This window comes from Prionailurus bengalensis, chromosome A3 (assembly GCF_016509475.1).
Source record: "Prionailurus bengalensis isolate Pbe53 chromosome A3, Fcat_Pben_1.1_paternal_pri, whole genome shotgun sequence".
Taxonomy (NCBI): Eukaryota; Metazoa; Chordata; class Mammalia; order Carnivora; family Felidae; genus Prionailurus; species Prionailurus bengalensis.
This window is the reverse complement of record NC_057354.1, coordinates 104526491-104554068: the sequence shown is the minus strand read 5'-3', so window position 1 is coordinate 104554068 and position 27578 is coordinate 104526491. Positions and strand designations below refer to the sequence as shown.

The 27578-nt window shown below is 44.5% G+C and overlaps 1 protein-coding gene and 1 pseudogene across 1 annotated transcript in view; one reads left to right on the top strand and one right to left on the bottom strand.

Annotated features, from left to right (window-relative positions):
- Positions 1 to 8924: 8924 nt before the first annotated feature.
- On the bottom strand, positions 8925 to 22161 carry LOC122467097 (annotated as a pseudogene).
- Positions 22162 to 22299: 138 nt separating this feature from the next.
- The window catches only part of ACOXL (acyl-CoA oxidase like), a 53267-nt gene continuing 47988 nt past the window's right edge, over positions 22300 to 27578 (top strand). Inside the window, exons 1-3 of the mRNA XM_043553329.1 lie at positions 22300 to 22329; positions 23058 to 23174; positions 24964 to 25049. Of these exons, the coding sequence (XP_043409264.1) occupies positions 22300 to 22329; positions 23058 to 23174; positions 24964 to 25049 (233 nt within the window). The remainder of the gene's footprint in view (positions 22330 to 23057; positions 23175 to 24963; positions 25050 to 27578) is intronic.

Below are 27578 nucleotides of genomic sequence, written 5' to 3'. Positions count from 1 at the left end.
TTGATCGGCCCTGTAAGATCCATTTTTGGCTTCTGACCTGCAGAACTGTAAGAAGATACATCTGTGTTGTCTTCAGCCACTCAGTGTGTGGTAATTTGCCACACGGCCACAGGAAGCTGATAGAGATGACCTCCACTCACCTAATGACAGCAGACAGCTTCCTAACTGCTGCACTGCACCCCCAGCAGTTCCCTCCCTTGCAGAGTGATTTTTGGAAGGAAAGGGCTAACATTTCCTTTGTATTCAAAAGAATAGGGGCGCCAGAGTGGCTCAGTCGGTTAAGTGTTGGAGTCTGCACGTGGTGCCTGCTTGGGACTCTCTCTCTCTCTCTCTCTCTCTCTCTCTCTCTCTCTGCTCCTCCCCCACTCGCACATGCTCTTTCTGTGTCTCTCAGAATAAAAAAATAAAACAAAAAAAGAATAAGAGGAGAGTTATCCAGAGGAAAGGGATGAAAAATTGCCACTTAGGTTGTAACTCCTTTCCTACGCCCCACACCCGCAAGAGGAGGGTCCCGGGAGAGGAATTCCGTGTTCCTGTCCGTTGTCTTGCTCTGCCTGCGTCTCCCAGCTGCTCTGGACCGCACCGGCTGCGGGCTGGCTACCTCCAGATTACAGTCATATTAGAGGTCACTATAAAAAGTCCCATTTTGGGGCTGGGGAGGTGGGGCAGGGATTTGAGCCGAGCAGCAGCTGAGTTGGGACCAGAGGTAGACCCGACCCTTACCGGACCCGGAGAGCCAGGCAAAGAGGCTGGCATGCAAAGCCGGCTGAGTAAAATGCCTCCGCTCTGAGCAGCCGGGACTCCCGTGCCCACGTCCACCTGACCGTTTCCCTCTCTAGGGTTCTAATACTTGCTTCTGGTGCACCCCCAGACTCGGGGGGGGGGGAGACAATTGAAATGGCACGGGCGGTAGAAGCTAAAGCCCCAGGGCGAGGCGGTGGACTTTGAGCTTCCTGGAGGGCGAGAGGAGACCACCGTAGGAGCCCCGACTTTCTGGACAGCTCGTCCCTCGTGCCCAGGGAGCAGTGTCCCGGGAAGGCCGGCTGGGAAGGGGTGGGGCTGGGGCAGGGGACAAGAAGCTGTGGAGGGAGGAGACCGCCCCCGGGCGGCGCCGATAAGAGGGCGTGCGCTCCGGGCTGCACGGGCCGGCATCTCCGAGGAGGAGGCGCGGAGGGAAGACGGCCCCCGAGGGTTCCCGCGGCAAAGCCGGAGGCCGGGCGGCGCGATGGAGCCGGCTCCGGACCCGGGGCTCGGGGACTCGTCCCTGCACCGCTACCTGGACGGCGAGTTTTGGAGTCTCAAGAACGAGCCCCGCAGACTCCTGGGAGGCAGCCCGCTCTTCCGCCACAGGTACTGTGCCGCCGCAGGCCGGCTGGCCGTGTGCCCTCGGTTTCCGCGCGTCCCCGGGGGCACCGTCCGGGGTGCTCCGGGCCAGGACGAGGCATCGCCCTCCTACCCTGTGCAGATGGTGGGCTCTCCTCCGCAGAGGCGCGGGCACCGTAGACAGCCGCCGACCTCACAGGCCCGCAGGGAGGGTGGGCCCGCCGCCGCAGGCGCGGTGATTTCCTGAGAGTCGCGGCTGGAAGGTTCGGCGCGGCTTCTAGACCTCAGTTGTTTGAATGCCCGCCCTTCGTGTCCCACTCCGGGTGGTGGGAGAAGAGGCAGAAAATCCGGGATGGGGTGGGCGTGGACGGCGCCCAGGGTCATCGTGCCACCGGGTACGCAACAGGTGCGCCCGACCAGGTGCGCAGGAAGCGGGCAAGACAGCTTAGGCTGTGGGTGGTGTCTGCCTGGAAGAGAGGGACTTTTATTGGCACGGTGATGGACTGGCCCTGCGCAGGGCATATCTGGGCCTCTGGGGTGGGACGGACTCCCAGGGGCCCAGTACTTGGTTCTAAGGGGTGCTCAAGTCCACAAGGTCATTTGATGCCCGGACAGGTCTGAGAAGTGGACAGAGGGGCGGGTGCTGCTCAAGTTCCATGGAGAGAACTCAGTGACAGGCAGTCAGAACCAGAACTCAGCACGTGTGTCCTATTGTGGGCTCTTTCTCCTGTGCTGGGTAGCTCACCCCTTCACAGGCAGTCTGAAAAGCCCACTCTTAGAACCAAGCTCTGGAGTTGTAGCTTAAGGAAGCCCTTAGTAAAAACGCCAGTATGTTGCAAAGGAAGATTAACTAGCTGGCAGTGCCCAGTCCACCCACTTTGAGCTTCTGTCTTAAGAATGAGCTGGGCTGAGGGGTGCCTGGGCGGCTCATTCGGTTAAGTGTCCAATTTCGGCTCAGGTTATGATCTCAAAGTTCCTGAGTTCCAGCCCCATGTCCTCCCTGTGCTGACAGCTAAGAGCCTGGAGCCTGCTTGGGTTTCTGTGTCTCACTCTCTCAGCCCCTCCCTGCTCACGCTCTGTCTCTGTCTTTCAAAAATAAATAAACATTAAATGAAAAAAAATTTTTTTTAAGTTTTTTTAAAGTCTGCCCATTTTTGAGAGACAGAGAGAACAGAGCATGGGCTGGGAAGGGGCAGAAAGAGAGGGAGACAGAATCCAAAGCAGGCTCCAGGTTCTGAGCTGTCAGCACAGAGCTGGGTGCCGGGACGCGGGGATCGAACCCACTGACCGCGAGATCATGACCTGAGCCGAAGTCAGGTGCTTAACCGACGGAGCCGCCTAATTTTTGACAGGCGCCCCTAGGTTTTTAAATTTTTATTTATTTATTTATTTATTTATTTATTTATTTATTTATTTATTTATTTATTTATTTATAAAGAATGAGCTGGGCTGAGGTGGAAGCAGGTGCCTTGCCCTTGGGGAAGAAGCTGGGGTTCCTGCCCTGGAAGGGGGTGGACTTAGGGACAATGAAATGTGAGATGTGTAAGAGGGCGAGTATGTCCTGGAATGTCTTCCCTGCTTTCTCTTTATGTAATGGTTTTCAAAGTGTGGTCTAGGGGTACCCAAGATCGTTTCAGGAGATTCAAAGGGAAAACCAATTTGATAATAGTGCTAGGATGTTATTAGCGTTTTCACTCTCATTTTTTCACAGTGTTCAGTGGTGGTTTCCAGAGACTACATTAAGTATAATATCCCAACAGATTCGATACAGAAGCAGATATGAGAACCCAGCTATCTTCTTTTTTTTTTTTTTAATTTTAACTTGTTTTATTTTTTATTTTTTTTTTTAATTTACATTTAGTAAATTAGTATATAGTGCAACAATGATTTCAGGAGTAGATTCCTTAGTGCCCCTTCCCCATTTAGCTCATCCCCCCTCCCACAACCCCTCCCGTAACCCTCAGTTTGTTCTCCATGTTTATGAGTCTCTTCTGTTTTGTCCCCCTTGCTGTTTTTATATTATTTTTGTTTCCCTTTCCTTATGTTCATCTGTTTTGTCTCTTAAAGTCCTCATAGGAGTGAAGTCATATGATATTTGTCTTTCTCTGACTAATTTCACTTAGCATAATGCCCTCTGGTTCCATTCATGTAGTTGCATATGGCAAGATTTCATTCTTTTTGATTGCCAAGTAATACTGCATTGTGTGTGTGTGTGTGTGTGTGTGTGTGTGTGTGTGTGTGTGTGTATACACCACTTTTCTTTATCCATTCATCCATGGATGGACATTTGGGCTCTTTCCATACGTTGGCTATTGTTGATAGTGCTGCTATAAACCTGGGGGTGCATGTGTCCCTTCAAAAAGCACACCTGTATCCGTTGGATAAATGCCTGGTAGTGCCATTGCTGGGCTGTAGGGTAGTTCTATTTTTAGTTTTTTGAGGACCCTCCATACTGTTCTCCAGAATAATGCAAGCTGCACCAGCTTTTGCATTTCCAAGAGAATCCAGCTATCTTCTATGAATCCCTTCCATTAAAGGGATTTGTAAAAATGCAAAAAAAAAAAAAAAATGCCTCTTATTACTAAATTTTGGGGGGAGGCTAGAAAATATAGTTTTTTCATTAAAAATTTAATGAGTTTAATACTATTACTTTTCTTTTTCTTAAAATTTTTAATGTTTATTTTTGAGAGAGAGAGTGAGAGAGAGGCAGAGAGAGAGGGAGACACAGAATCTGAAGCAGGCTCTAGGCTCCGAGCTGTCAGCCTAGAGCCTGATGTGGGCCCAAACCCACAAACCACGAGATCATGACCTGAGCCAAAGTCAGACGCTCAACTGACTGAGCCACCCATTACTTTCAAATGATTTGATATATATTTAAATATTTTTCTGTCATAATTTCTAATGTGGTAAATATCAATAAATGCTTGAGGGTCTCAATAATTTTTTAAGAGTTTATTTTTCTTCTAGAGCAGTTTTAGGTTTACAACAATATTGGAAGAGAGATACAGAGATTTTCCGTATTTTGCCTGCCTCCACACAGGCATAGTCTCCCCCATTATCAACATCACCCACCAGAATGATATGCTTTTTTAACCAAGATTGAACATCATGATCACCCCAAGTCCATAGTTTATGTTAGGGCTTACTGTTAGCATTGTACATTCTATGGGTTTAGGCAAATATATAATGATACACATTTATCATTATGGTTTATTATACAGAGTATTTTCACTGCCCTAAAGATCCTTTGTGCTTTGCCTATTCATCTCTCCCCACAAACCACCCCTGGCAACCACTGAACTTTTTACTCCATAGTTTTGCCTTTTCCAGAATGTCATGTGGCTGGAGTCATACGTCATTAGTTTCTTTCACTTAGTAATGTGCAATGAAGCTTCCTCCATGCCCTTTCATGGCTTGAGAGCTCATTTCTTTTTAGTGCTGAATAATCTTTCATTGTCTGGACGAGCCACAGTTTGTCTATGCATTCACCTACTAATGGACATCTTGGCTGCTTCCAAGTTTTGGCAGTTAGGAATAAAGCTACTATAAACATCTGCATGCAGGTTTGTTTGTTTGTTTGTTTATTTATTTATTTAAGAGAGAGAGAGAGAGAGAGAGAGAGAGAGAAAAGAGAGCACGCGTGAGCAGGGGAGAGGGGCAGAGGGAGAGAGAGAGAATCTTAAGCAGACTCCATGCTCAGCGCAGAGCCCTAAACAGGGCTGGATCCCACGACCTTGGGATCATGACCTGAGCCGAAATCAAGAGTCGGACCCTCAACCGACTGAGCCACGCAGGTGGCCTTGTGTGCAGGTTTTTATGTGAAGGCCTCAACCGTTTTTAAGAGTACAAAGAGGTCCTTTCAGTCATACTTTGCTCTGCTACAGCCCTGTCTACACATGTCTACACGTCTCTGTTCCTGTACTCGTCAGTCTTCTCAGTGTCATTCCTAGGCTGTTATCACTTTGCCTTTTTCAGTTTAGGGAACTGCAATTTATTTATTTATTTAAAAAAATGTTTTAATGTTTATTTATTCTTGAGAAGAGAGAGAGAGCAGGGGAGGAGCAGAGAGAGATGGAGACACAGAATCGAAAGCAGGCTCCAGGCTCCGTGCTGTCAGCAAAGAGCCCGATGTGGGGCTCGAACTCACGAACCATGAAATCGTGACCTGAGCCGAACTCAGACACTTAACCGACAGAGCCACCCAGGTGCCCCAGGAACTGCAGTTTAAAATATGGAACAAGGGGTGCCTGAATGGCTCAGTCAGTTGAGCATCCAACTCCAGCTCGTGTTATGATCTCACGGTTCCTGGGTTTGAGCCCTGCGTTGGGCTCTGAGCTGACAGTGAGGAGCCTGGAGCCTGCTTGGAATCCTCTCTCCCTCTCTCTGCCCCTCCTTTGCTTGCGCTCTCTTCCTCTTTCTCTCTCTCTCTCTCCAAAATAAGTAAATAAACATTAAAAAATAAATAAAATATGGAACAAAATTCTAATATTCAAACTGCTGACTTGGGCCAAGTAGAAATACTTCCCTGAGATTGCACCACTGGCTTAGGGATAGAGGGAAAGGCATACCAGCAGGTCACAAAGCCAGCAGGTGACTTGTTTCCCAGTATGACCATCAACAAGTGATTTCACCTTACTGAGCTGCCATTTGCATACCCACAGAATGGGGATGGTATCTGTGCAGCTAGGTTATTATGTTGCTCGGATGAGAAACTGATGAATAGGTATTCAGTGATGCTGGCTGTGGTGTGATGCCACCCCATTCCCCCCCCCCCCAAAAAAAAACCCACCAAAAGAGAAACGCCAAAAAAGAAAAAGATAAGAACACCATTATGCTAACAAACACTTTTCTCTTCTTTCCAGTTCTCGTTTACTGACTTCATAAGTTTGGAGTTGTGATAAGAGCATAGACTAAATTTCATATTGTTTTTCCCAAGTGATTCAAGATTCTGATCTCTATTCGAAAGGTCACGCTGTACTATCAGATTTGATCTTATCACGTGCTAGAAGACAGCGATCCTGATTTCTTGATGTTTTAAACGTTCTGCGAGAATAGAACCCCCCATAGGAGACCAGAAATAAAACTTCCCTAGTCACTGATTCACTGAGGTGTCTGGTCCTCCTCCTCAGGCTTTTGAAGTTAAAACGGTGTTGGGGTGGGGTGGGGTTTGTGGCCTGTGGCCACAAGGTTCCCTGAGTGCTGTGTGTGTGTGTGTGTGTGTGTGTGTATGTGTGTGTGTGTGTACAGTGGGAAGTTTGTACGGGGTCAGGCACTCCCAGGACATAAGAGGCTGGGAAATAGATTGCCTCTAAAAGACCAGAGGTGTAATTTCCTGTGCACATGATGACCACCCTCCTCAGCACTGGGGTTCGCCTTCTACACCCTGCTCCCAGGGGCGGTGTGGACGCAGCCCAGGCTCCCCTCCTAAGGAATGGCTTGCCCTGTCTCCCAAAGACTGGCTTGTCAGGCTGACTCCACACTGTCCCACTCCGTTAGAGAGTCCCCCCCAGCCCCTGGGATACCATGGTTGCTGAGGGCCAGGCTGCCCTGTGACAGCATGCTGTTTATTTTGACAGGGGGAGGATTTGGGGAGACTCGAGGTTCCTCACTGGGGTTTGCGAGGAATGTTTAAAAGCAACGTGTGAAACGAGATACGCTTTTAACATGTTTTTGAGTGAGTTTCTTGGCCAGCGGGAGCTCTTTCCTGAGGGCCGGGCTGGTGAGTGGGTGTGCACATGTGTAGGTATGGCACAAGTCCCTCAGGACAACAACCTACAAAGCCCCACTAGATGTTGCTGGTCTCTTAAAACCTTTTACCTGCCCTTCCACAGGGTTCCCCTCCCTGGTGTCAATGTGCTGGCTCCCCTCACCCCTTCTTTCTCTCTACTCCCTTGGCTTCCTCTCCTTAGGGCAATTCATGTATCTCTTCCTAACTGTTGATAATTTTCCCCTTAAGTCTTCTTTACATATGCAAGTATACGTGAAGACGGTCGGTCTCATCGCAAAAGGCCAAATAATTTGGAAAACTTGAAAGGTTCCTAAACTGTCCCCTCCTCCAACTGCTTTTTTCATTGTAGTCAGATACACAGAAAATCAAATTTACCACTTTTTAAAAAATTTATTTATTGGGGTGCCTGGGTGGCTCCGTCGGTTAAGTGTCTGACTTCAGCTCAGGTCACGATCTCACAGTCCGTGAGTTCGAGCCCCCGCATCGGGCCCTGTGCTGACAGCTCAGAGCCTAGAACCTGCTACAGATTCTGTGTTTCTTTCTCTCTGCCCCTCCCCTGCTCATGCGTGTGTGCGCGCGCACTCTCTTTCTGTCAAAAATAAATATTAAAAAATTTAAAGTGCTCACTTCGGCAGCACATACACTAAAAAAAAAATTTTTAGGAAGATTTATTTATTTACTTTTGAAAGAGAGAGAGAGAAATCTCAAGTGGTGGAGGGGCAGAGAGAGAGGGAGAGAGAATCCCAAACAGGCTCCGCACTGGCGGCGTGGAGCCCGATGTAGGGCTCAGCACGGGGCTCGAACCCATAAACCATGAGATTGTGAGCTGAGCCAAAGCCCAGTGCTCAACCCACTGAGCCACCCAGCTGCCCCAAACTTACCACTTTAATAATTTAATTGTTAGGTGTGTAGCTCCATGGCAGTAAGTGCATTTATGTTGCTGTGCAACCACCACTACCATCTCCAGAACGTCTTCATCCTCCAGATAGAACTGCTGTAGCCATTAAACGATGGGTATTGTTCCTCCCTGGGAATTATCTTCCCTTCCTCTCTCTCTGCCAGCCTCTGGCAACCACCGACTCTACTGTCTGTCTCTTGACTGTTCCAGGAACCTCGTATAAGTGAAATCCCACAATACTTGTCCTTTTGTGTGTGGCTTATTTCGCTTAGGGTGATGTTCTCAAAGTTTCTCCATATTGTAGCGTGAGTCAGAATCTCCTTTTTAAAGGCTGGATAACACTCCATTGCATGGATATAACATGTTTTGTTTGTCCATTCATCCATAGATGGACATCTGATGCCCCAACCACTTCTTTTTTTTTTAATTTTCTTAAATGTTTTTATTTTTGAGACAGAGAGAGAGACAGAGAGACAGAGAGAGAGAGAGAGAGAGAGAGCGCACACACGCACAAGTGGGGGATGGGCAGAGAGAGAGGGAGACACAGAATCCGAAGCAGGCTCCAGGCTCCGAGCTGTCAGCACAGAGCCCGACGCGGGGCTTGAACTCGCAAACTATGAGATCATGGCCTGAGCCAAAGTCAGATGCCTAACCGACTGAGCCACCCAGGCGCTCCCCCACCCCCGAACCACGTCTAATACTTCAGTGTGTGGTAGGGTTTTTTCTGCTTCTCCTTGTTTTTCTATGAGTTCCTATGCACGTGAACAGTATGTTTTTCTATAAGCAAGGTCAGCTATGTGTTTTATTCTACAGCTTTCTCTTTCAGAATTTAAGTCTTATTTTCATTGTGTGATATAGGAACATTCTTTCTTTTTTTTTTTTTCAACTAAACCAGTTGACAATTTTATTTTCACATTTCACAATACAAATGAAAATTCCTTTTTTTTTTTTTTTTCCTCTTCTGGTCCCACTACTTCCCCTACCCAAACTATCCTCTCTTTGATAAGAAGGGGGAGCAAGTCTTCCTTGTCATGCTGTTAGAAAACACCTAGAGTCACAGCACCATGATCTCCTGGTGAAGTAGAATAAATAATATAAAATGCATATGAAGAGGCTCCTGTCTCTCCTTACCTGTCTGGCTGAGTCATTCCTGGCCAAGTAGGTACCGTCATGGGACAGGTGGGAGGTCTCATCGCGGGGGGGTCCAGACATCATTGGCGTGTGGCCTCTGATAGGTGGTCTCTTTCCAGGTACAGTTCCCCCTGGCATCCTCCCAGGAAGAGGAAGGCCCCCCAAATGGGGTGCTGGCATCATACCCGGGCCAGGAGGCCCCGGGAGACCAGGGGTGGGTTGGGGAGGTGGGATCATTGCCCTGCAGGAGGAGGAACACAGAATGGAGTAAGAGGTATCTTTGCTTGTTGAAATACTGCGGTTGCTCTATGGGTAAGGCTCTGAGCCTGCTCTCCCATCCATTTCTGATAGGCTTGCACATTCTCTTGTGTTTCCTACCGCTGCAATGCGTCTTCCTCACGGATGGAGAGTCATGGGTGAGGTACGTGTCTTAGTAATCACAATAAAACTTAGGTTTGCTGCTCTGCAGGCCAGCGGCCACTCTGTCCCGTGCCGTGTATGAATATTCTTAGTGCAAATAGTACAACAAGGTTTTTAATGAAAAACAACCTCCCTACCCCACGTGCCTCTGTCCCTCATTCCTTTCCTCATTGACAACCACACCGAGTTCTTTCACCAGCTTCTTCTGTTATTGACCTCCATATTCCTAAACAACATACTTTTTTTTTGGCATTTTATAACCTCTTTATTAATATTTTAATCATGAAATGCTTTAGACATATGTTAACATTTTAAAAGTCAACATTTTGAAAAATTGCATTGCATAGTTAGCTATTTTTGAGAGGCCCATGGATCTTCTAAGACTTTTTAATGCCGGATAAGCTACAAAGTATCTGAAACCTTCTAAACCTTTTGAAACCTCTTTTTTTTTTTTTTTTTTTTTGGTACTTTTGAAATTTCTTTTCTTTTCTTTTCTTTTTTATTTTTTTAAATTTACATCCAAATTAGTTAGCATATAGTGCAACCCATTTAGCCCATCACCCTTCCCACTACCCCTACCGTAACTCTCGGTTTGTTCTCCACATTTATGAGTCTCTTCTGTTTTGTCCCCCTCCCTGTTTTTATATTATTTTTGTTTCCCTTCCCTTATGTTCATCTGTTTTGTCTCTTAAAGTCTTCATAGGAGTGAAGTCATATGATTTTTGTCTTTCTCCGACTGACTAATTTCACTTAGCATAATACCTTCCAGTTCCATCCATGTAGTTGCAAATGGCAAGATTTCCTTCTTTGTGATTGCTGAGTAATACTCCATTGTATATATATACCACCTTCTTTATCCATTCATCCATCGATGGACATTTGGGCTCTTTCCACACTTTGGCTATTGTTGATAGTGCTGCTATAAACATGGGGGTGCGTGTGTCCCTTCGAAACAGCACACCTGTATCCCGTGGATAAATGCCTAGTAGTGCAATTTCTGGGTCGTAGGGTAGTTCTATTTTTAGTTTTTTGAGGACCCTCCACACTGTTTTCCAGAGTGGCTGCACCAGCTTGCATTGCCACCAACAATGCAAAAGAGATCCTCTTTCTCCGCATCCTTGCCAACATCTGTTGTTGCCCGAGTTGTTAATGTTAGCCATTCTGATAGGTGTGAGGTGGTATCTCTTTGTGGTTTTGATTTGTATTCCCCTGATGATGAGTGGTGTTGAGCATTTTTTCATGTGTCGGATGGCCATCTGGATGTCTTCTTTGGAGAAGTGTCTATTGATGTCTTTTGCCCATTTCTTCACTGGATTATTTGTTTTTTGGGTGTTGAGTTTGATAAGTTCTTTATAGACTTTGGATAGTAACCCTTTATCTGATATATCGTTTGCAGATATCTTCCCCTATTCTGTTGGTTGGCTTTTAGTTTTGCTGATTGTTTCCTTCACTATGTAGAAGCTTTTTATTTTGATGAGGTCCCAGTAGTTCATTTTTGCTTTTATTTCCCTTGCCTCCAGAGACGTGTTCAGTAAGAAGTTGCTGCAGCCAAGATTAAGGAGGTTTTTGCCTGCTTTCTCCTCTAGGATTTTGATAGCTTCCTGTCTTACATTGAGGTCTTTCATCCATTTTGAGTTTATTTTTGTGTATGGTATAAGAAAGTGGTCCAGGTTCATTCTTCTGCATGTCGCTGTCCAGTTTTCCCAGCATCACTTGCTGAAGAGACTGCCTTTATTCCATTGGATATTCTTTCCTGCTTTGTCAAAGATTAGTTGACCATACGTTTGTGGGTCCATTTCTGGGTTCTCTATTCTGTTCCATTGATCTGAGTGTCTGTTCTTGTGCCAGTACCATACTGTCTTGATGATTATAGCTTTGTAGTATAGCTTGAAGCCTGGGATTGTGATGCCTCCTGCTTTGGTTTTCTTTTTTAAGATTGCTTTGGCTATTGGGGGTCTTTTCTGGTTCTATACAAATTTTAGGATTATTTGTTCTAGCTCTGTGAAGAATGCTGGTGTTACTTTGATAGGGATTGCATTGAATATGTAGATTGCCTTGGGTAGTATCGACATTTTAACAATATTTGTTCTTCCTATCCAGGAGTATGGAATCTTTTTCCATTTTTTGTGTCTTCTTCAATTTCTTTCATAAGCTTTCTATAGTTTTCAGTGTATAGATTTTTCACCTCTTTGGTGAGATTTATTCCTAGGTATTTTATGTTTTTTTGTGCAACTGTAAATGGGATCGATTACTTGATTTCTCTTTCTGTCGCTTCATTGTTGGTGTATAGGAATGCAACTGATTTCTGTGCATTGATTTTATATCCTGTAACTTTGCTGAATTCATGAATCAACTCTAGCAGTTTTTTTGGTGGAATCTTTTGGGTTTTCCATATAGAGTATCATGTCATCTGCGAAGAGCAAAAGTTTGACCTCCTCCTGGCTGATTTGGATGCCTTTTATGTCTTTGTGTTGCCTGATTGTGGAGGCTAAGACTTCCAATACTATGTTGAATAACAGTGATGAGAGTGGACATCCCTGTCTTGTTCCTGACCTTAGGGGGAAAGCTGTCAGTTTTTCCCCATTGAGGATGATATTAGCATTGGGTCGTTCATATATGGCTTTTATGATCTTGAGGTATGATCCTTCCATCCCTACTTTCTTGAGGTTTTTTATCAAGAAATGTTGCTGTATTTTGTCAGATGCTTTCTCTGCACCTATTGAGAGGATCATATGGTTCTTGTCCTTTCTTTTACTGATGTGATGAATCACGTAAATTGTTTTGTGGATATTGAACCAGCCCTGCATCACAGGTATAAATCCCACCTGGTCGTGGTGAATAATTTTTTTAATGTATTGTTGGATCTGGTTGGCTAATATCCTGTTGAGGATTTTTGCATCCGTGTTCATCAGGGAGATTGGTCTATAGTTCTCCTTTTTTGTGGGGTCTCTGTCTGGTTTTGGAATCAAGGTAATGCTAGCTTCATAGAAAGTTTGGAAGTTTTCCTTCCATTTCTATTTTTTTGGAACAGCTTCAAGAGAGTAGGTGTTAACTCTTCCTGAAATGTTTGGTAGAATTCCCCTGGAAAGCCATCTGGCCCTGGCCTCTTGTTTTTTGGCAGATTTTTGATTACAAATTCGATTTCCTTACTGGTTATGGGTCTGTTCAAATTTCCTATTTCTTCCTGTTTCAGTTTTGGTAATGTATATTTTTCTAGGAATTTTTCCATTTCTTCCAGATTGCCCATTTTATTGGAATGTAATTGCTCATAATATTCTCTTATTATTGTTTTTATTTCTGCTGTGTTGGTTGTGATCTCTTTTCTTTTATTCTTGATTTATTTGGGTCTTTTCCTTTTTCTTTTTGATCCAACTGGCTAGTGGCTTATCAATTTTGTTAATTCTTTCAAATAACCAGCTTCTGGTTTCATTGATCTGTTCTGTTTTTTTTTTTTGTTGTTGTTGTTGTTGTTGTTTGTTTTTTGGTTTCAATAGCATTAATTTCTGTTCTAATCTTTATTATTTCCTGTCTTCTGCTGGTTTGGGGTTTTATTTGCTGTTCTTTTTCCAGCTCTTTAAGGCGTAAGGTTAAGTTATGTATCTGACATCTTTCTTCCTTCTTTAGGAAGGAGTGGATTGCTATATACTTTCCTCTTATGACCGCCTTTGCTGCATCCCAGAGTTTTGGGGTTGTGGTGTTATCATTTTCATTGACTTCCATATACTTTTTAATTTCCTCTTTAACTTCTTGGTTAGCCCATTCATTCTTTAGTATGATGTTCTTCAGTCTCCAAGTATTTACCTTTTCAAATTTTTTCTTGTGGCTGATTTCGAGTTTCATAGTGTTGTGGTCTGAACATATGCACAGTATGATCTCGATCTTTTTTGTACTTACTTAGGGCTGATTTCTGTCCCAGTATATGGTCTATTCTGGAGAGCGTTCCATGTGCACTGGAGAAGAATGTATATTCTGCTGCTTTAGGATGAAATGTTCTGAATATATCTGTTAAGTCCATCTGGTCCAGTGTGTCTTTCAAAGCCATTGCTTCCTTGTTGATTTTTTGATTAGATGATCTGTCCATTGCTGTGAGTGGGGTGTTGAAGTCTCCTACTATTATGGTATTACTATTGATGAGTTTCTTTATGTTTGTGATTAATTGATGTATATATTTGGGTGTTCCCACATTTGGCACATAAATGTTTACAATTGTTAGGTCTTCTTGGTGTATAGACCCCTTGATTATGATATAATGCCCTTCTGCATTTCTTGATACAGTCTTTATTTTAAAGTCTAGATTGTCTGATATAAGTATGGCTACTCCGGTTTTCTTTTGTTGACCAGTAGCATGGTAGATGGTTCTCCATCCCCTTATTTTCAATCTGAAGGTGTCTTTAGGTCTCAAGTGGGTTTCTTGTAAACAGCATATAGATGGATCTTGTTTTCTTATGCATTTTGTTACCCTGTGTCTTTTGATTGGAGCATTGAGTCCATTGACGTTTAGAGTGATTACTGAAAGATATGAATTTATTGCCATTATGATGCTTGTAGAGTTGGAGTTTCTGGTGGTGTTCTCTGGTCCTTTCTAATCTTTGTTGCTTTTGGTAGTTATATATATATATTCATCTTTTCTCCCCTCAGAGAGTTCCCCCTTAAGATTTCTTGCAGGGCTGGTTTAGTGGTCACAAACTCCTTTAATTTTTTTTTTTTGTCTGGGAAACTTCTTATCTCTCCTTCTATTTTGAATGACAGCCTTGCTGGATAAAGAATTCTTGGCTGCATATTTTTCTGATTCAGCACATTGAATGTATCCTGCCACCCCTTTCTGGCCTGCCAAGTTTCTGTGGATAGGTCTGCTGCAAACCTCATCTGTCTTCCCTTGTAGGTTAGGGACTTTTTTTTTCCCTTGCTGCTTTCATGGTTCTCTCCTTGCCTGAGTATTTTGTGAATTTGACTAGGATATGCCTTGTTGATGGTCGGTTTTTGTTGAATCTAATGGGGGTCCTCCGTGCTTCCTGGATTTTGATGTCTGTGTCTTTCCCCAGGTTAGGAAAGTTTTCTGCTATGATTTGCTCGCATAACCCTTCTACCCCTATTTCTCTCTCTTCCTCTTCTGGGACCCCTATGATTCTGATGTTGTTCCTTTTTAATGAGTCACTGATTTCTCTGATTCTTATATCGTGCTCTTTTGCCTTTATCTTCCTCTTTTTTTTCTGCTTCATTATTCTCTATAAGTTTGTCCTCTGTATCGCTGATTCTCTGTTCTGCCTCATCCATCCTTACCACTGCTGCATCCATCCATGAGTGCAGCTCAGTTATAGCATTTTTAATTTCATCCTGATTCGTTTTTACTTTTTATCTCTGCAGAAAGGGATTCTAATCTATTTTCGACTCCAGCTAGTATTCTTATTATCGTGATTCTAAATTCTGGTTCAGACATCTTGTTTGTATCTGTGTTGGTTAAATCCTGGCTGCCATTACTTTGTACTCTTTCTTTTGGGGTGAATTCCTTCGTTTTGTCATTTTTGAATGGAGAAAAAGAATTAATGAGGTAGAAAAATTAAAATTAAAAAATATTAAAATTAAAAAATTTAAAACGCACACACACACACACACACACACAAATCGAATAAATGATGCTAGATCCTGGGTGTGTTTTGGTCTGGGTGTTGAAAGTGGTTTGACAGAAAAGTGGTTTGACAGAAAGTGGTTTTAGAGAAAAAAAGGGGGGGAGGAAATCGTTTGAGAATTTGAAAAAATGAATACACTGAAATAGACTAAAATGAGATGATGGGAGTAAAATAGAATTTGAAAAAAATTACACAAAAGTAAAGAATATAGTAGAAAAAATTTTAAGAAAAATATTTTTAATAAAAATTAAAAGTAAAAATGAATTTTTTCAGCTTTCTGCATTCAAGAAAAAGAAAAGAAACGAAAAAGAGAAAAAAAGGAAATCTTTTGAAAATTTGAAAAAGTGAATACACTGTAGTAGACTAAAATAAAATGATGGAAGTAAAATAGGGTTTGAAAAAATTTACATAATAGCAAAAAATGTAGTCAAAAAATTGAAGAAAATGTTTTTAATAGAAACTGAAAGTAAAAATGAAGTTTTTCTGTTTCTGCATTCAAGAAAAAGAAAAGAAATGGAAACGACAAAAAAGAAAAAGGAAAAAAAGGAAATCGTTTGAAAATTTGAAAAGTTGAATACACTGAAGTAGACTAAAACAAAATGATGGAAGTAAAACAGAATTTGAAAAAACTTACACAAAAGTAGAAAATATCTAAAAAAAATTAAGGAAAAATATTTTTAATAAAAATTGAAAATAAAAATGAATTTTTTCTCTTTCTGTATTCAAGACAAAGAAGTGTAAAAGAGAGAAAAAAAAAGAAAGAAAATTGAATAGATGGACCTGCTAATAGATTGAAATAGGACTGAAATTACTTTGTTTTCCCCTAGAAGTCAGACTATGTAGCGCTTTATAGTCCATAAACTAAGTAGGCGGTGAGACTTGTGTTCTTGAGGAATGAGGTTGGCCCACTTGGGCGGGGCTCAGTGTAACGGCTCCGTTCTCCACTAGATGACGCTGCTAGCCTACTGGGGTGGAGTGTTGTGGCACTCGTAGGTGCATAGGTGCATGCGCGGGAGCGGTGAAACTGGTGCCACCCAGCTACCCAGTCCCTAGTATTGGAACTCTGTTCTCCTTGATCAGCTGTCGTGCACCCGTCTTCTGTCTTTAGCTTTTGTCCACTCCCCGCTTTTTCACTGTCTATGACCAGGCCCCAGGCAGTACCTCTCTCCTGAGTTTTGTCTCAGGTGCGGCTGTTTTCCCCGACCCCTTACTTCTGAAGGACTCCGTCTTTGACCCGTTCCGCCTCTCTGTGGGAGGGTCTCAGCGAGCAATGGCCGAATGCTGGCTGCAACCAGGAACACTTGCCGGATCCTGCTGCTGCCAGTGCCCCGAGACTGCGGCCAGGTGCCAGCCCGCCCCAGAAAAAGTTTGCTAGATAGTGTAGCAGCAGCTTTTCAGGGATTACGGAAAATCACAACACACATCTGGCACCAGGCTTCACCCTTAATGACCTTGTTCCAGCACCAGTGAATGTGGCCATTTTCTGGGGCTGCTGGGACCAGGTGGTTTCAACAGTCTCTACCAAATGTCCTTCCAGCAGTGGAACCACGTTTCTGTATGTGGCCCAAGAACCTCTTGGACCCCACCCTGTTCCTGGGGATTCGCCCTTCCTACCAGAGCACCGCCAGGTATGGAGCTGCGGAGTTGCAGACTTTGCGCTCCCCTTGTTTACAGTCTTAATGGAATTTAAACCCACTCCTTTCTCCTTTCTCCCTTTTTAGTTTAGTCCCTGCGGCTGTTTCCAATTTTCCACTTTCTCTCCAGCTGCTTTTTGGGAGGAGTGCTTTTCCCGTATTCTCTGCCCACCCCCCCGCACCCCCCTGCCAGTCTCTGTCCTCTCTCTGCTTGCAAAAGCACCTCCCTTCCCTCGCCTTCTTGCTCCCCAAGTTCACTGATTTCTGTGGTTCAGGTTGTGCAGATTGTTGTGTTAATCCTCCAATCGACCTAAACAACATACTTAAATCACCGCTTCTTGAGTATATAATGACTATTATAGAAAATGAAGATCTCACTGCTGCATTTTCTTTGTCTATGCTCCGAAAATCACCGTGTCACCATTTTTATTTAAATCACTCTCCAGTATTCACATTGCTGTGACTATATAAATATTATTCCCAGCTGTGCCCCATAGTGCACTGTATTTCATTTCCTTTCTTTTATAACTTTTTATCATTTTATCAGTTTCTCATTTGTTCATTTGCTTAGTTTTCTATAAACTCATCAGTCACTGACACCACAGTTTGGTATAGAATGGTTACACTCCTCTCAACTTAGTAAAACCTGTAAGGTAATTGGCAATTCCACTCCCCCAGCCCCTGTGGACACATCCCTCCTGGAGACCTCCTTCTGGGGCTTCTGTCTGGACTGGCTTTCTATGTGTTTCTTCAGTATTACCTTAGGAATTGCCTTTGAATCTCCTCTGTTTTCCCAGGCTTTCTCTTCCTTAGTTACCCTTTGTGGAGTATGGCCACAAATTCCTTAATGCTACTCCCACTGAGAAGTGTGGTTGTGTCCCCTCCCCTTGAATCTGGGTGGCTTTGTGACTGCTTTGGCCCACAGAATATGGCTGAAGTGACAGCATGCTAGTTGCCAGGCTCAGGTCCGAAGAGACTGACACCTTTCACTTCCTGTCTTTTGAGGTCCTGAGCGTCCATGTAAAAAGGTCTGCTAGCCTGTGGCTGGTCCATGGAGAGAGGCTGCAGGAAGAGAGGTGAAGAGTTGCTAACCATTCCCAACGGCTCCAGCTCTCAGTTGTTGAAGTCATCTGAGCTGGGGCTCCAGACACTGTGAAGCAGAGACAAGCCATCCCTACTTGTTCCCATGTGTCCAAATTCCCGATAGGAAGCAGAGAGATAGAAGAATACTGATGCATTGCTCTTTTAAGCCGCTAAGTTTTGGGGTACATTGTTACACAGCTATGGAGAACCAGAACAGTCTTTCATCTAATAGCTTCCTGAGAAAGAATATAAGAGAAGTCACTTTTGGAGATTTTTGAGATTTTTATGTCTGAAGATGTTCACCATCCAATTGACTGAGTGTTCTTCTGGGTATAGAATTCTAGGCTGGAAATAAAATTTCCCTCAGATTTTTAAAGGCTTCATGCCATTCCTTTTGGCTATGTATCCAGCATTGTTATTAACAGATGTTACCTCTTCTGCACCCTGACCTTTTATAAATGGCTTCTTTTTCTTCCTTTTGGAAGCCACAGCATTATGAGCATTCTTCTTTAGCACCGGGTGTTGCATCATTTACAGAGTGATCTGATGTGGGTGTCTTTTGCTTTCAGTGTGTCGGGCATGTAATGGGCTCTTTAATCTGGAAACTCACACTCTTCAGTTATTTGCACTATTATCTGGAACTCCTTTTGTTTAGATGTTGAAACCCCTGACCTTGTCCTTTGATTTTCTTATCCTTTCTTCCTTATTTTCCATCTCATTCTTTATTTTTTTGTTCTACTTCCTGGGAGATTTTCTCTACTTATCTTCCAACTCTTCCTGAGTTAAAAATATCTTCTGTCATATATATTTTTTAATGTTTATTTATTTTTGAGAGAGAGAGACAGAGCGAGCGAGCATGGGAGGAACAGAGAGAGAGGGAGACACAGAATCTGAAGCAGGCTTCAGGCTGTCAGCCTGTCAGCCTGTCAGCTGTCAGCACAAATGTGGAGCTTGAACTCACGAACCGTGAGATCATGACCTGAGCCAAAGTCGGATGCTTAACTGACTGAGCCTACCAGGCGCCCCTCTTTGTTCCTTTTTGTAATAACACCTGTTCTTGTCTTCTGATTTCAAAATCTCTTACATTTTTAGATGTTCCTTTCTATTCCTCTGCTTTGTCTCTGTTTCCTTTGGTTTCTTTTTTCCATTTGTACCTTTGACCTCTGATTTTTGTGTTTGAAGCTTTCCTTAAATGTCTAGTCCATCTTGGCTGTTTGCTCACAATAGGAGCAAAATAAAAAATACAAGTAAAATTCTGATTGTAAACAGGCAGGGTTGCTGGCCACAGGCTTTCCTGATCACAGAGTAGCCTCTTTCAGTGACAGATCAGTATTATGTTTTGTTTTGGACAGAGTTCCTTTCTCCAGAAAGGACTCTTTTAGTTTTCTGAGGAATGGTGGGTAGAGGATGAAGGACAGACAGGTCATAATCCTGGCTGCCTAAAGTGACCGTGAGCAGGGCTCCTCCCTATGTGACTTTAGGCTAACTAGAAAATGCTCCTCTCCTAAGACATTTGACTTCTGTTTGCTGGAGAATGCATGTTAACTCTGATTTTGTTAGAACAAGTCACTTTATAGCCATCTGCTGGGAAGTTGTCAAAGCTGCCCATGATGTACAGGCCATTCCTGATGTTTGGTTATGTCCTCAATGTTGGTAAGTGGGGCCTCTGGCTGAGGGGTCTCCCCCTGGCCCCACTGTTCTCAGTGTGCGTCTTCTCTGTTGCTCTCTCACGTCTCCTTCTCCTGACAGTGAACCTTCAGGCTGTGATGAGCTGGGGGAGGGGACTTGGAGCTGTCAGAGGTGCCTGGAGCCTCCAATCCCCAAGCCTTAGTGGAGTTCAGTTGTACCAGCTGGTTGACTTCCCGGCCCCATAAACTTGGCATTCTCTGTTCTGCGATGTCTGCTCCCCGTTCACCTGCCTGGTCACTTTTTGGCTGCCAATATGTTGTTGCTATCCTTTGTCTCCTGTCAGTTTCTCTTCAGTTCTTGGTTGGCCCATGTGGGTAGTCACTCCTGTTTCGGGTGCAGAGATGGAAACACAGCTCACATTGGCTTCAGGCGCAGAGGCTGGAATTCAAGTGCATGGGTGGTGCTGTCAGGAGCCCAAGCATTGGGCTCTGATTACCTGTCAGTCTCTTCGTAATGATGGCTTTATGGAGCACGTGCTCTGTTTGTTCTGTTTGTTCTGAAACTGTCTGTGGGCTTACTAAGGGCGCTGCAGACTCCTTGGTCCCTGAGTGCTCTCCTCACCTCCTCCTTGGCTGCCATGGGAGAGTATTGACTCAACCTCTTCTTGACCCTTGAAGGATCTCAGGCCTTGAAGTCTGGGTTGTAATTAGCCCCCAAGGGAATTTCCATGTCCATCTTTCCAGTTCCCATTTACTTGCTTTTTTAAAAAAAAAAAATTTCTGTTTTTATTTTATTTTTGAGAGAGAGAGAGAGAGAGAGAGCACGTGCAGAAGGGGGGAGAGGCAGAGAGAGAGGGAGACACAGAATCCAAAGCAGGCTCCAGGCTCTGAGCTGTCAGCACAGAGCCCAACACGGGGCTCGGACTCGTGAACTTCAAGATCATGACCTGAGCCAAAGTCAGATGCTTAACTGGCTGAGCCGCCCGGGGGGGGTCCCAGTTCCCATTTACTTGTAAATGGACAGGTAGGTGGATAGGTGGCTCTCAAGGTTCAGCAGGGGACCCTGGCTCCTGTGCATGTTGCTTAACCCACTGAGGGTGATTCCTACATAGATGTCGAACGGGTTGTTGTTGAAGACGAGGGGTTTCCACTTTGGCCCCTGCAGACCACGTGTACCATAACGTTCAACCAAAAGCGTCCTTTGTGTGACCAACAGTGTCACCACAGCTGGAAGCACAAAGCCCAGCAAGCTAGCAGACTCCACCATTCCATGGGCAGGGCACAGCCCTAGGAGGGCGTCAAGACCTGCTTATGCCTGTCGACCACAGATCTAGCCATCCTCCAATACACTTACTTAAGTGGTGCTGCCCGCCCATTTCTGTTTCCTCAACCAACCTCTCTTGTGTCACTTCAGCCTCAGCACCTCTTATTCGCACCCCCCAAAATAATCCTCTTTGTTTGAGATTTCAAGTCCCCTGTCTAAGCCAGATGCTCTCCTGGAGGCTGGGATCACAATGATAGCCTGGAGCTATGAGGAGCCACCCCTCGGGCTGAGCTGGTGCGGCACCCTCAGAGTCCTGGTGGGCAAGGTCGAGCTAGCAGCAGTCTCTGGCACGCATACCTTTACCTAGTGAGGGAGCATGTCTGAGTTTGTTGAAAGTTCCTATCTTTTGTCTTGGGTGATTGTACCTGTTCCCGTCTTCCGCTCATTTGGTCATATATCTCCTTTCACTTCCTTCCTGCTCCCTTCCGACCCTTTCCTCCTTACGTCCCCTTCCTGCTCCCTCCCTCCTGGGGACTTCCTCTCTCAGCCCACACACACCCCACTTCTCAGCGGATCCTGCAGAGAGACCCGGTTCTTGCTCCCCTGCCTTCTCACTGCCCCTGCAGCCCGTCCTGACAGAACCAAGGAAAGGTAAATGCTAAACCGAAAGCTTTCTACCGCAGAAAACAACCCTGCCCTCCCTGGGGAGGCAGGAACGGCTCTCTGGCCACCGGAGGTCTTAATGATAATGTGTGAAAGCTCTCTCAGGGTCACGCTGTTTGGGGACCCTCCTTCTCCTCCTGTGTCTTCCAGTCTAGAGGCTGAGCTCCTTGAGGGTAGGAACAGGCCGGATCCGTTTTGAGTGCCCCGTGTTTGGTGTGGTGCAGACGCTTACCGAAAGCGCGGGAAGGATGGAGAGGGAGCATCTCTTCACCCGCAGTCACTGGCCGGCAGGCCAAGGATGCGGGAATGTGGATTGGCAATGCCTCCCGTCAGGGATTCCCATCGCATTTTTGTCTCTGGCCGGGAGGATCTTTTCTCCCGCCTCCCTCCTTTCTCTCTCTCTCCCTGCCTTCTTTCTGCTACTTTCGTGGAGTTTGCCACTGAGCAAGTGTACTTCTCTGTGGTTGAGCGAACCCCACAGCTACAATTAAACCGCAGTGCTTAGAAAACCCTTCCCGTAGCGTTTTCTGTCACCCTTGTTGGTTCAGGGCCTTAGTCTTTGACACTTACCACAGGATGATTTAACGGTTTCTGTTTCCATTCAGGGTCAGGTCATCCAGGCTGTGCGAGGGCTCACGGGGGTGGGCGGAGGCTCTGGAAGGTGGAAGGTCAAGTTGTGAGGCAGCTGTGGCACTTACTGGAAGACTGAGGGTTTCTCTTCTCGCTGCTTCTGGGGGTCTGTTCTTCACTGCTGCCTTTCATTTGTGCGAAGGCCTGGCAGTGGGTCCCGCCTCATTTCTTAAGGGAGACGGAGCGTTTTGATTTTTGCCATTTTCAACGAGAAGAGAGTGACCGAGGGAGTTTAACCTGGGCCACGCTGGAGATGTCTCCCGAAGCAAAATGATAAAAGGGACCAGGACAAAAGTACAGGTTAGTGAAGCAGAGGCAACCTGTGACACCAGAGTTGATTTCCAAGTTCTTGTCAGTATTCACTCCAGAACGTGGGTGCCGCCCAGATAAGGCTCGGCACCAAGGATATTTCTTGTCAGGAGGGCATTCATGCTTGGTATCTGAAAATGTGCTTTCCATTGCCCTAGAACTGATTTTTGATTTAGATTTTGAGAGGAAGAAAATAACACACAACTGCTTTTTTAAAGCGGTTTTCGGTTTGTTGGGTTTTTACAAGGTTTTTCAAAAAATGCACAAAGATCTTTTTTGTTGTTGTTATTGTCGCCTTGTTTCTTGTCTCTTTTCAAAATGGGCTTAATTCTGGAATAATTTTCAATTTTTAGAAAAATTGTGAAGAAAATAGAGTTCCCGTATACCCCTCAGCAAGTTTCCACTGTTGTCAACATCTGACACAACCACGGTACGTTTGTCAAAACGAAGAAAGCAGCACTGGTTCATTACTATTACCTAAATTCTAGACTGCATTAGAATTTTCTCACTTTTTCCACCAGTATCTTACTTCCGTTCCAGGCTCCCATCCAAGATGCCACATTATGTTTTGTGGTCATGTCTCTTTAACGTCCTCTGACCTGTGACAGATCCTCAGTCTTCCCGTGCTTTTCTTGACCTCGACACTCTTGAAAAGCTTTGGTCGTGTATTGTGTTGAATACCCTCGGTTTGGTCTGTCTGATGTTTTTCTCATGTCTAGATGGAGGCTATGGGCTTTTGGGAAGAGTATGAGGGCGAGTACCCTTCTCGTCAGTCATCACAGGGGGTACATACTATCAACATCAGTGGCGATGTTGACCTTGAAACCCCGGGCGGGGTAGTGTTTATCAGATCTTTTCATCGTAAAATGACAGCTCCCCTCTGCAAGCAGGTCGTTAAGTGCAGCCGACGCTCATGGGACAGTAGTAGTGGTGTGGAGACAGGTGAAGCCCCCCCTGCTAGAGGGGGAGGTAGCTACACAAGTTATTTCAGGCTATTCATCTCTTTTCTCTATGTATTTATTTATTTTAACTATTTACATCAGTATGGACTCCTGCAGATTTATCTTATGACTGTGTCACAGTCCAGTAGGACGTCATTCATTTTGTTGTCCTCATCGTTCCAGCGTTGACCCCAGGGGGCTCTTTCAGTCGTCTCCTGTGTCCCCTTGACACGCCTCCATCCTTTGGGGACTTTTTTTTGAAGGACTTCTTTACTTTCTAATACCGCAAGATGTTCCGGGCTCATCTTGTATTTTCTCTGCCCGTTTCTCCAGTGAGCCCGTGTTCCTTTTATTTGAGAATAGTTTTTAGAAACCAAGATCTGCCCTTGAAGGTCTCATTTTTACATAAGGAAATGATGCCCTACCATAATTCCCCTTTCCGGTCATCTACTGTCTTCCGGTTTTATATTTAAAAAATTTAAACATATAACGGAATTGAAAGACTTTAACACTGAGTTCCATATACTCACCACCTAGATCCTACCATGAACATATTATTGTATTTGCTATATTACATGTTTGTTCATTTATACCTCCCTCTATCCACCATAATTCACTCTTGGGATGCATTTCAAAGTCCTCCCTCCCCCCAGATAATTCAGTGTGCATATCATGAACGAGACTTCAAAATGTGTTCAGGTGTTTGTTTTGTCGTGTTTTGCTTAAAATGCAATGCAATGCAAAAATCTTAAATGTCCACTCGCAGAGTTTCGACACCTGCATACGCCTATGTAACTCAAACCTCTATCAAAATATTGAACGTTACTATCACCCCAGAAAGTTCCCTCATGCCCTTTCCACTCAATCCTTGCTTTTATCTTCCCAGAGGTAAGCACTGTTGTGGATCCCCCCGCCCCTACTATATTTTAATTTTGTCTGTTTTAGAGTTTAATGTAAGTGGAGTCACACGATATGTTCACTCAGCATATTTTTTGGTGGTATATTAATTCAACGTAATCCTGTGCAGCAGTGAAAATGAATGAGCCACAGCTGCGGTAGATACCAAAGATAAATCTCACTAGCCATGTGGAGCAAAAGAAATGAGACACAAAAGAATACATAGAGTCTAATCTCATTTCTGTAATATTCAGAAGCAGTCAAAAATAATTGATGGAGTTACAGGTCAAGAGCGCAGCTAGCAGTGGGCAGGAGAGAGGGAGTAATGATTGAGACGAGATTCTGTGTGCTGGTGACATAGTGTGATTTTCTTTGACGCGGATGAAGATTACATAGGTGCGTTTTCTTTGCGATAATTCATTAGGCTATCATTTTATGACTCATGTCTTATTCTTGGTGTATTACATATTGTTAAAGTGTTTTAAAAATAAGATATTAGTTCCTGCCCGTCAGTCGTGTGTATGTGTGTGTGTGTGTGTATGACAATGCCATGTGTATTATTTATCTATTGATATGTCACAAATGACCTCGAAACTTAGCATCATAAAAGGTAATATGTATTATCTCACCCGGTTCCTGTGGGTGGGGATTTCAGAGCGTCTCAGCTGGGTGGCTGTGGGTCTGTCGTGAGGTTGCACGTAGGACTTCGGGTCTGAAGTCCTATGAAGGTTTGACTGGGGCTGGAAGATCCACTCTCAAGATGGTCCACCCACATGACTGTTGGCAGGAGGCCTCAATTTCTCCCCGTGTGGGACTCTCCATAAAGCGACTTGAGTGTCCTCACATCATGGCAGCTGGCTTCCTGCAGAACAAGTGATTCGAGAGAGCTCAGCATAATGTTTTCTAGGTTAATACACGTCATGCATGTGTATCAGTAGTATATTACTTTTTATTGCTAAGCAGTATCCCATTCCATGGGATCACAGTTTATATAATAAATCACAGTTTATAATAAATCACAGTTTATTTCTCTGTTCTCTTAGTGATGGATACTTGGGCTGTTTCCAGTTTGGGGCTGTTATGAATAAAGCTGATCTGAACGTTCTTCTATAAGAATTTTGTGAGCATTTTGTTTCTTTTGGGTAAATATCCAGGAGTGTAATTGTTAAGCCATAGGGTAGATACATATTTAATTTTATGAGAAGTTAACAGGCCTTTTCCCAAAATGATTGTATCATTATATATCTTCACAACAAAGTATGAGTTCAGTGGCCCCACATCCTTGTTAGCATTTTATTTTGCTTTATTATTATTTTTTTCTAGCCATTCAGGCGGATGTATAGTGGTATCTCATTACAGTTTTAATTTCCATTTCCGTGGTGACCAGTGTTGTTGAGCACTTTCTCGTGTGCTTATAGGCCATTTGTATATCTTCTTTTATAATTTGTCCATCTTCTTTTATAATTTTTCTTTTTTTTCTTTTAAACAAATTTTTTTTAACATTTATTTATTTTTGAGAGAAAGAGACAGAGCCTGATGGGGAGAGGGACAGAGAGGGAGAGGGAGACACAGAATCGGAAGCAGGCTCCAGGCTCTGAGCTGTCAGCACAGAGCCCGACGCGGGGCTCGAACTCACGAACCGTGAGATCATGACCTGGGCTGAAGTCAGATGCTCAACCGACTGAGCCACCCAGGTGCCCCCATAATTTTTCTTTTTTAAAAGAATGTTTATTTATTTATTTTGAGAGAGAAAGAGCATGAGCAGAGGAAGGGCAGAGAGAGAGAGAGGGAGAGAGAGAATCCCAAGCAGGTTCCACGCTTTCAGTGCAGAGCCCGACCTGGGGCTCCATCCCACGAACCGTGAGATCATGACCTGAGCCCAAACCAAGAGTTGGATGCTTAACCAACTAAGCCACCCAGGCATCCCTCCTTTAATTAAAAAAAAATATGTTTGTTTATTTTTGAGAGAGAAAGAGAGAGAGACAACACAAATGGGGGCGGGGCAGAGAGAGAAGGGAACAGAGAATCTGAAGTGGGCTCCTCACTGACAGCAGCAAGCCCGACGTGGGGCTCACACCCACAAACCCCTCAAGGTCACAACCTGAGTCGAAGTCAGGTGTTCAACCAACTGAGCCACCCAGGCGCCCCCCCGTCTGTTTCTCCTCTAGAGTCAGATTCTCCCTGTAACTCTCTCCCCTGACAGCCGCCGATCTATTCTTCAGCACTATAATTTGTCCTTTTGAGAATGTTATAAAATTGGAATCCTATAGTATGTGACTTTTTTTTTTTCCACTGGACACAATGCCTTTGAGATCCATTCAAGTTGTCGCGTGTACCAGTGGTTCACTCCTTTTTTTGCTCAATACCACCTTGTACAGATGTACCACACTTTAGTCCCCCTTGGGGGACATTTGGACTGTTTCTAGTTTGGGGCAATCGCCAAGTGGCTGCGAACATTCGTGTATAAGTGTTCGTGTAAACAACGGATTTCATTTCTCTTGGGTAAATACCTGCTATGGGATTGCTGAGTTCCATTTAACTTCATAAGACACCGTCAGCCTCTTCCAGAGTGGCTGTACCATTTCTTATTCCCGCCGCCAGCAAAGGAGAGGTCCAGATGCTCGACATCCTCCTCAACACTCGATACAGCCAGTGTTATTTATTTTAGCCATTCTAATAGGCGTTTATGCTTATTTCTGTATTTCTGTATTTATTTATTTACTTTGTACCTTGCAGTTTGCTCTTGATTGCACACGTGAGACTTCCTAGACAGGTATCTGACTTCTGCTGGGTGTCTAGACCCCCCGCCTCTCGGAGGGAAGATGACATTAGTACCTCGTTTCAGTTCTTGCTGGTGGCACATGCTGGGGCAGAGGTTTTCAAGCTTGTTCTTAGTAATGGCACCGTCTTGCTTCCAAGCGAAATCCTACACAGAACACCAGTAGATAAGTCAGGTGATGGTGGAACTGCCAGGGGCAGGGCTGGGCCCTCTGTGTACCCCACAGCTGTCCTCATGGTGTCCCACAGCTCCTAATCCTGACACCCACACCATCCACCCAGGGCCTGCCAAGGCTCTTAATCCCACAGGGCCTCTGTCCGCAGTCTGAGGCATGGAGAATAATATTTGCCGTATCTTCGTATCTTACGGATCGAAGAAGACAGAGAAATTATGTATGTTGAAATACCGAAAAATAATTCTGGTGGATGATTTATGCCCCATTGTTCTACAAAGAGCATCTGAGGTGTGGCCTATGAAAATTGTTAGGCGTGGAGATTGATATTTAAAGACTGAAAACGCACAGTTATTCATGTTGTGTAGAAATCTGGAGAGTTTCAGGGCGGGCGCTATTCTTAAAATCCCGTTTTTTTCCATTGCCGAGGTGGTTATTTTTTTTATTGAAA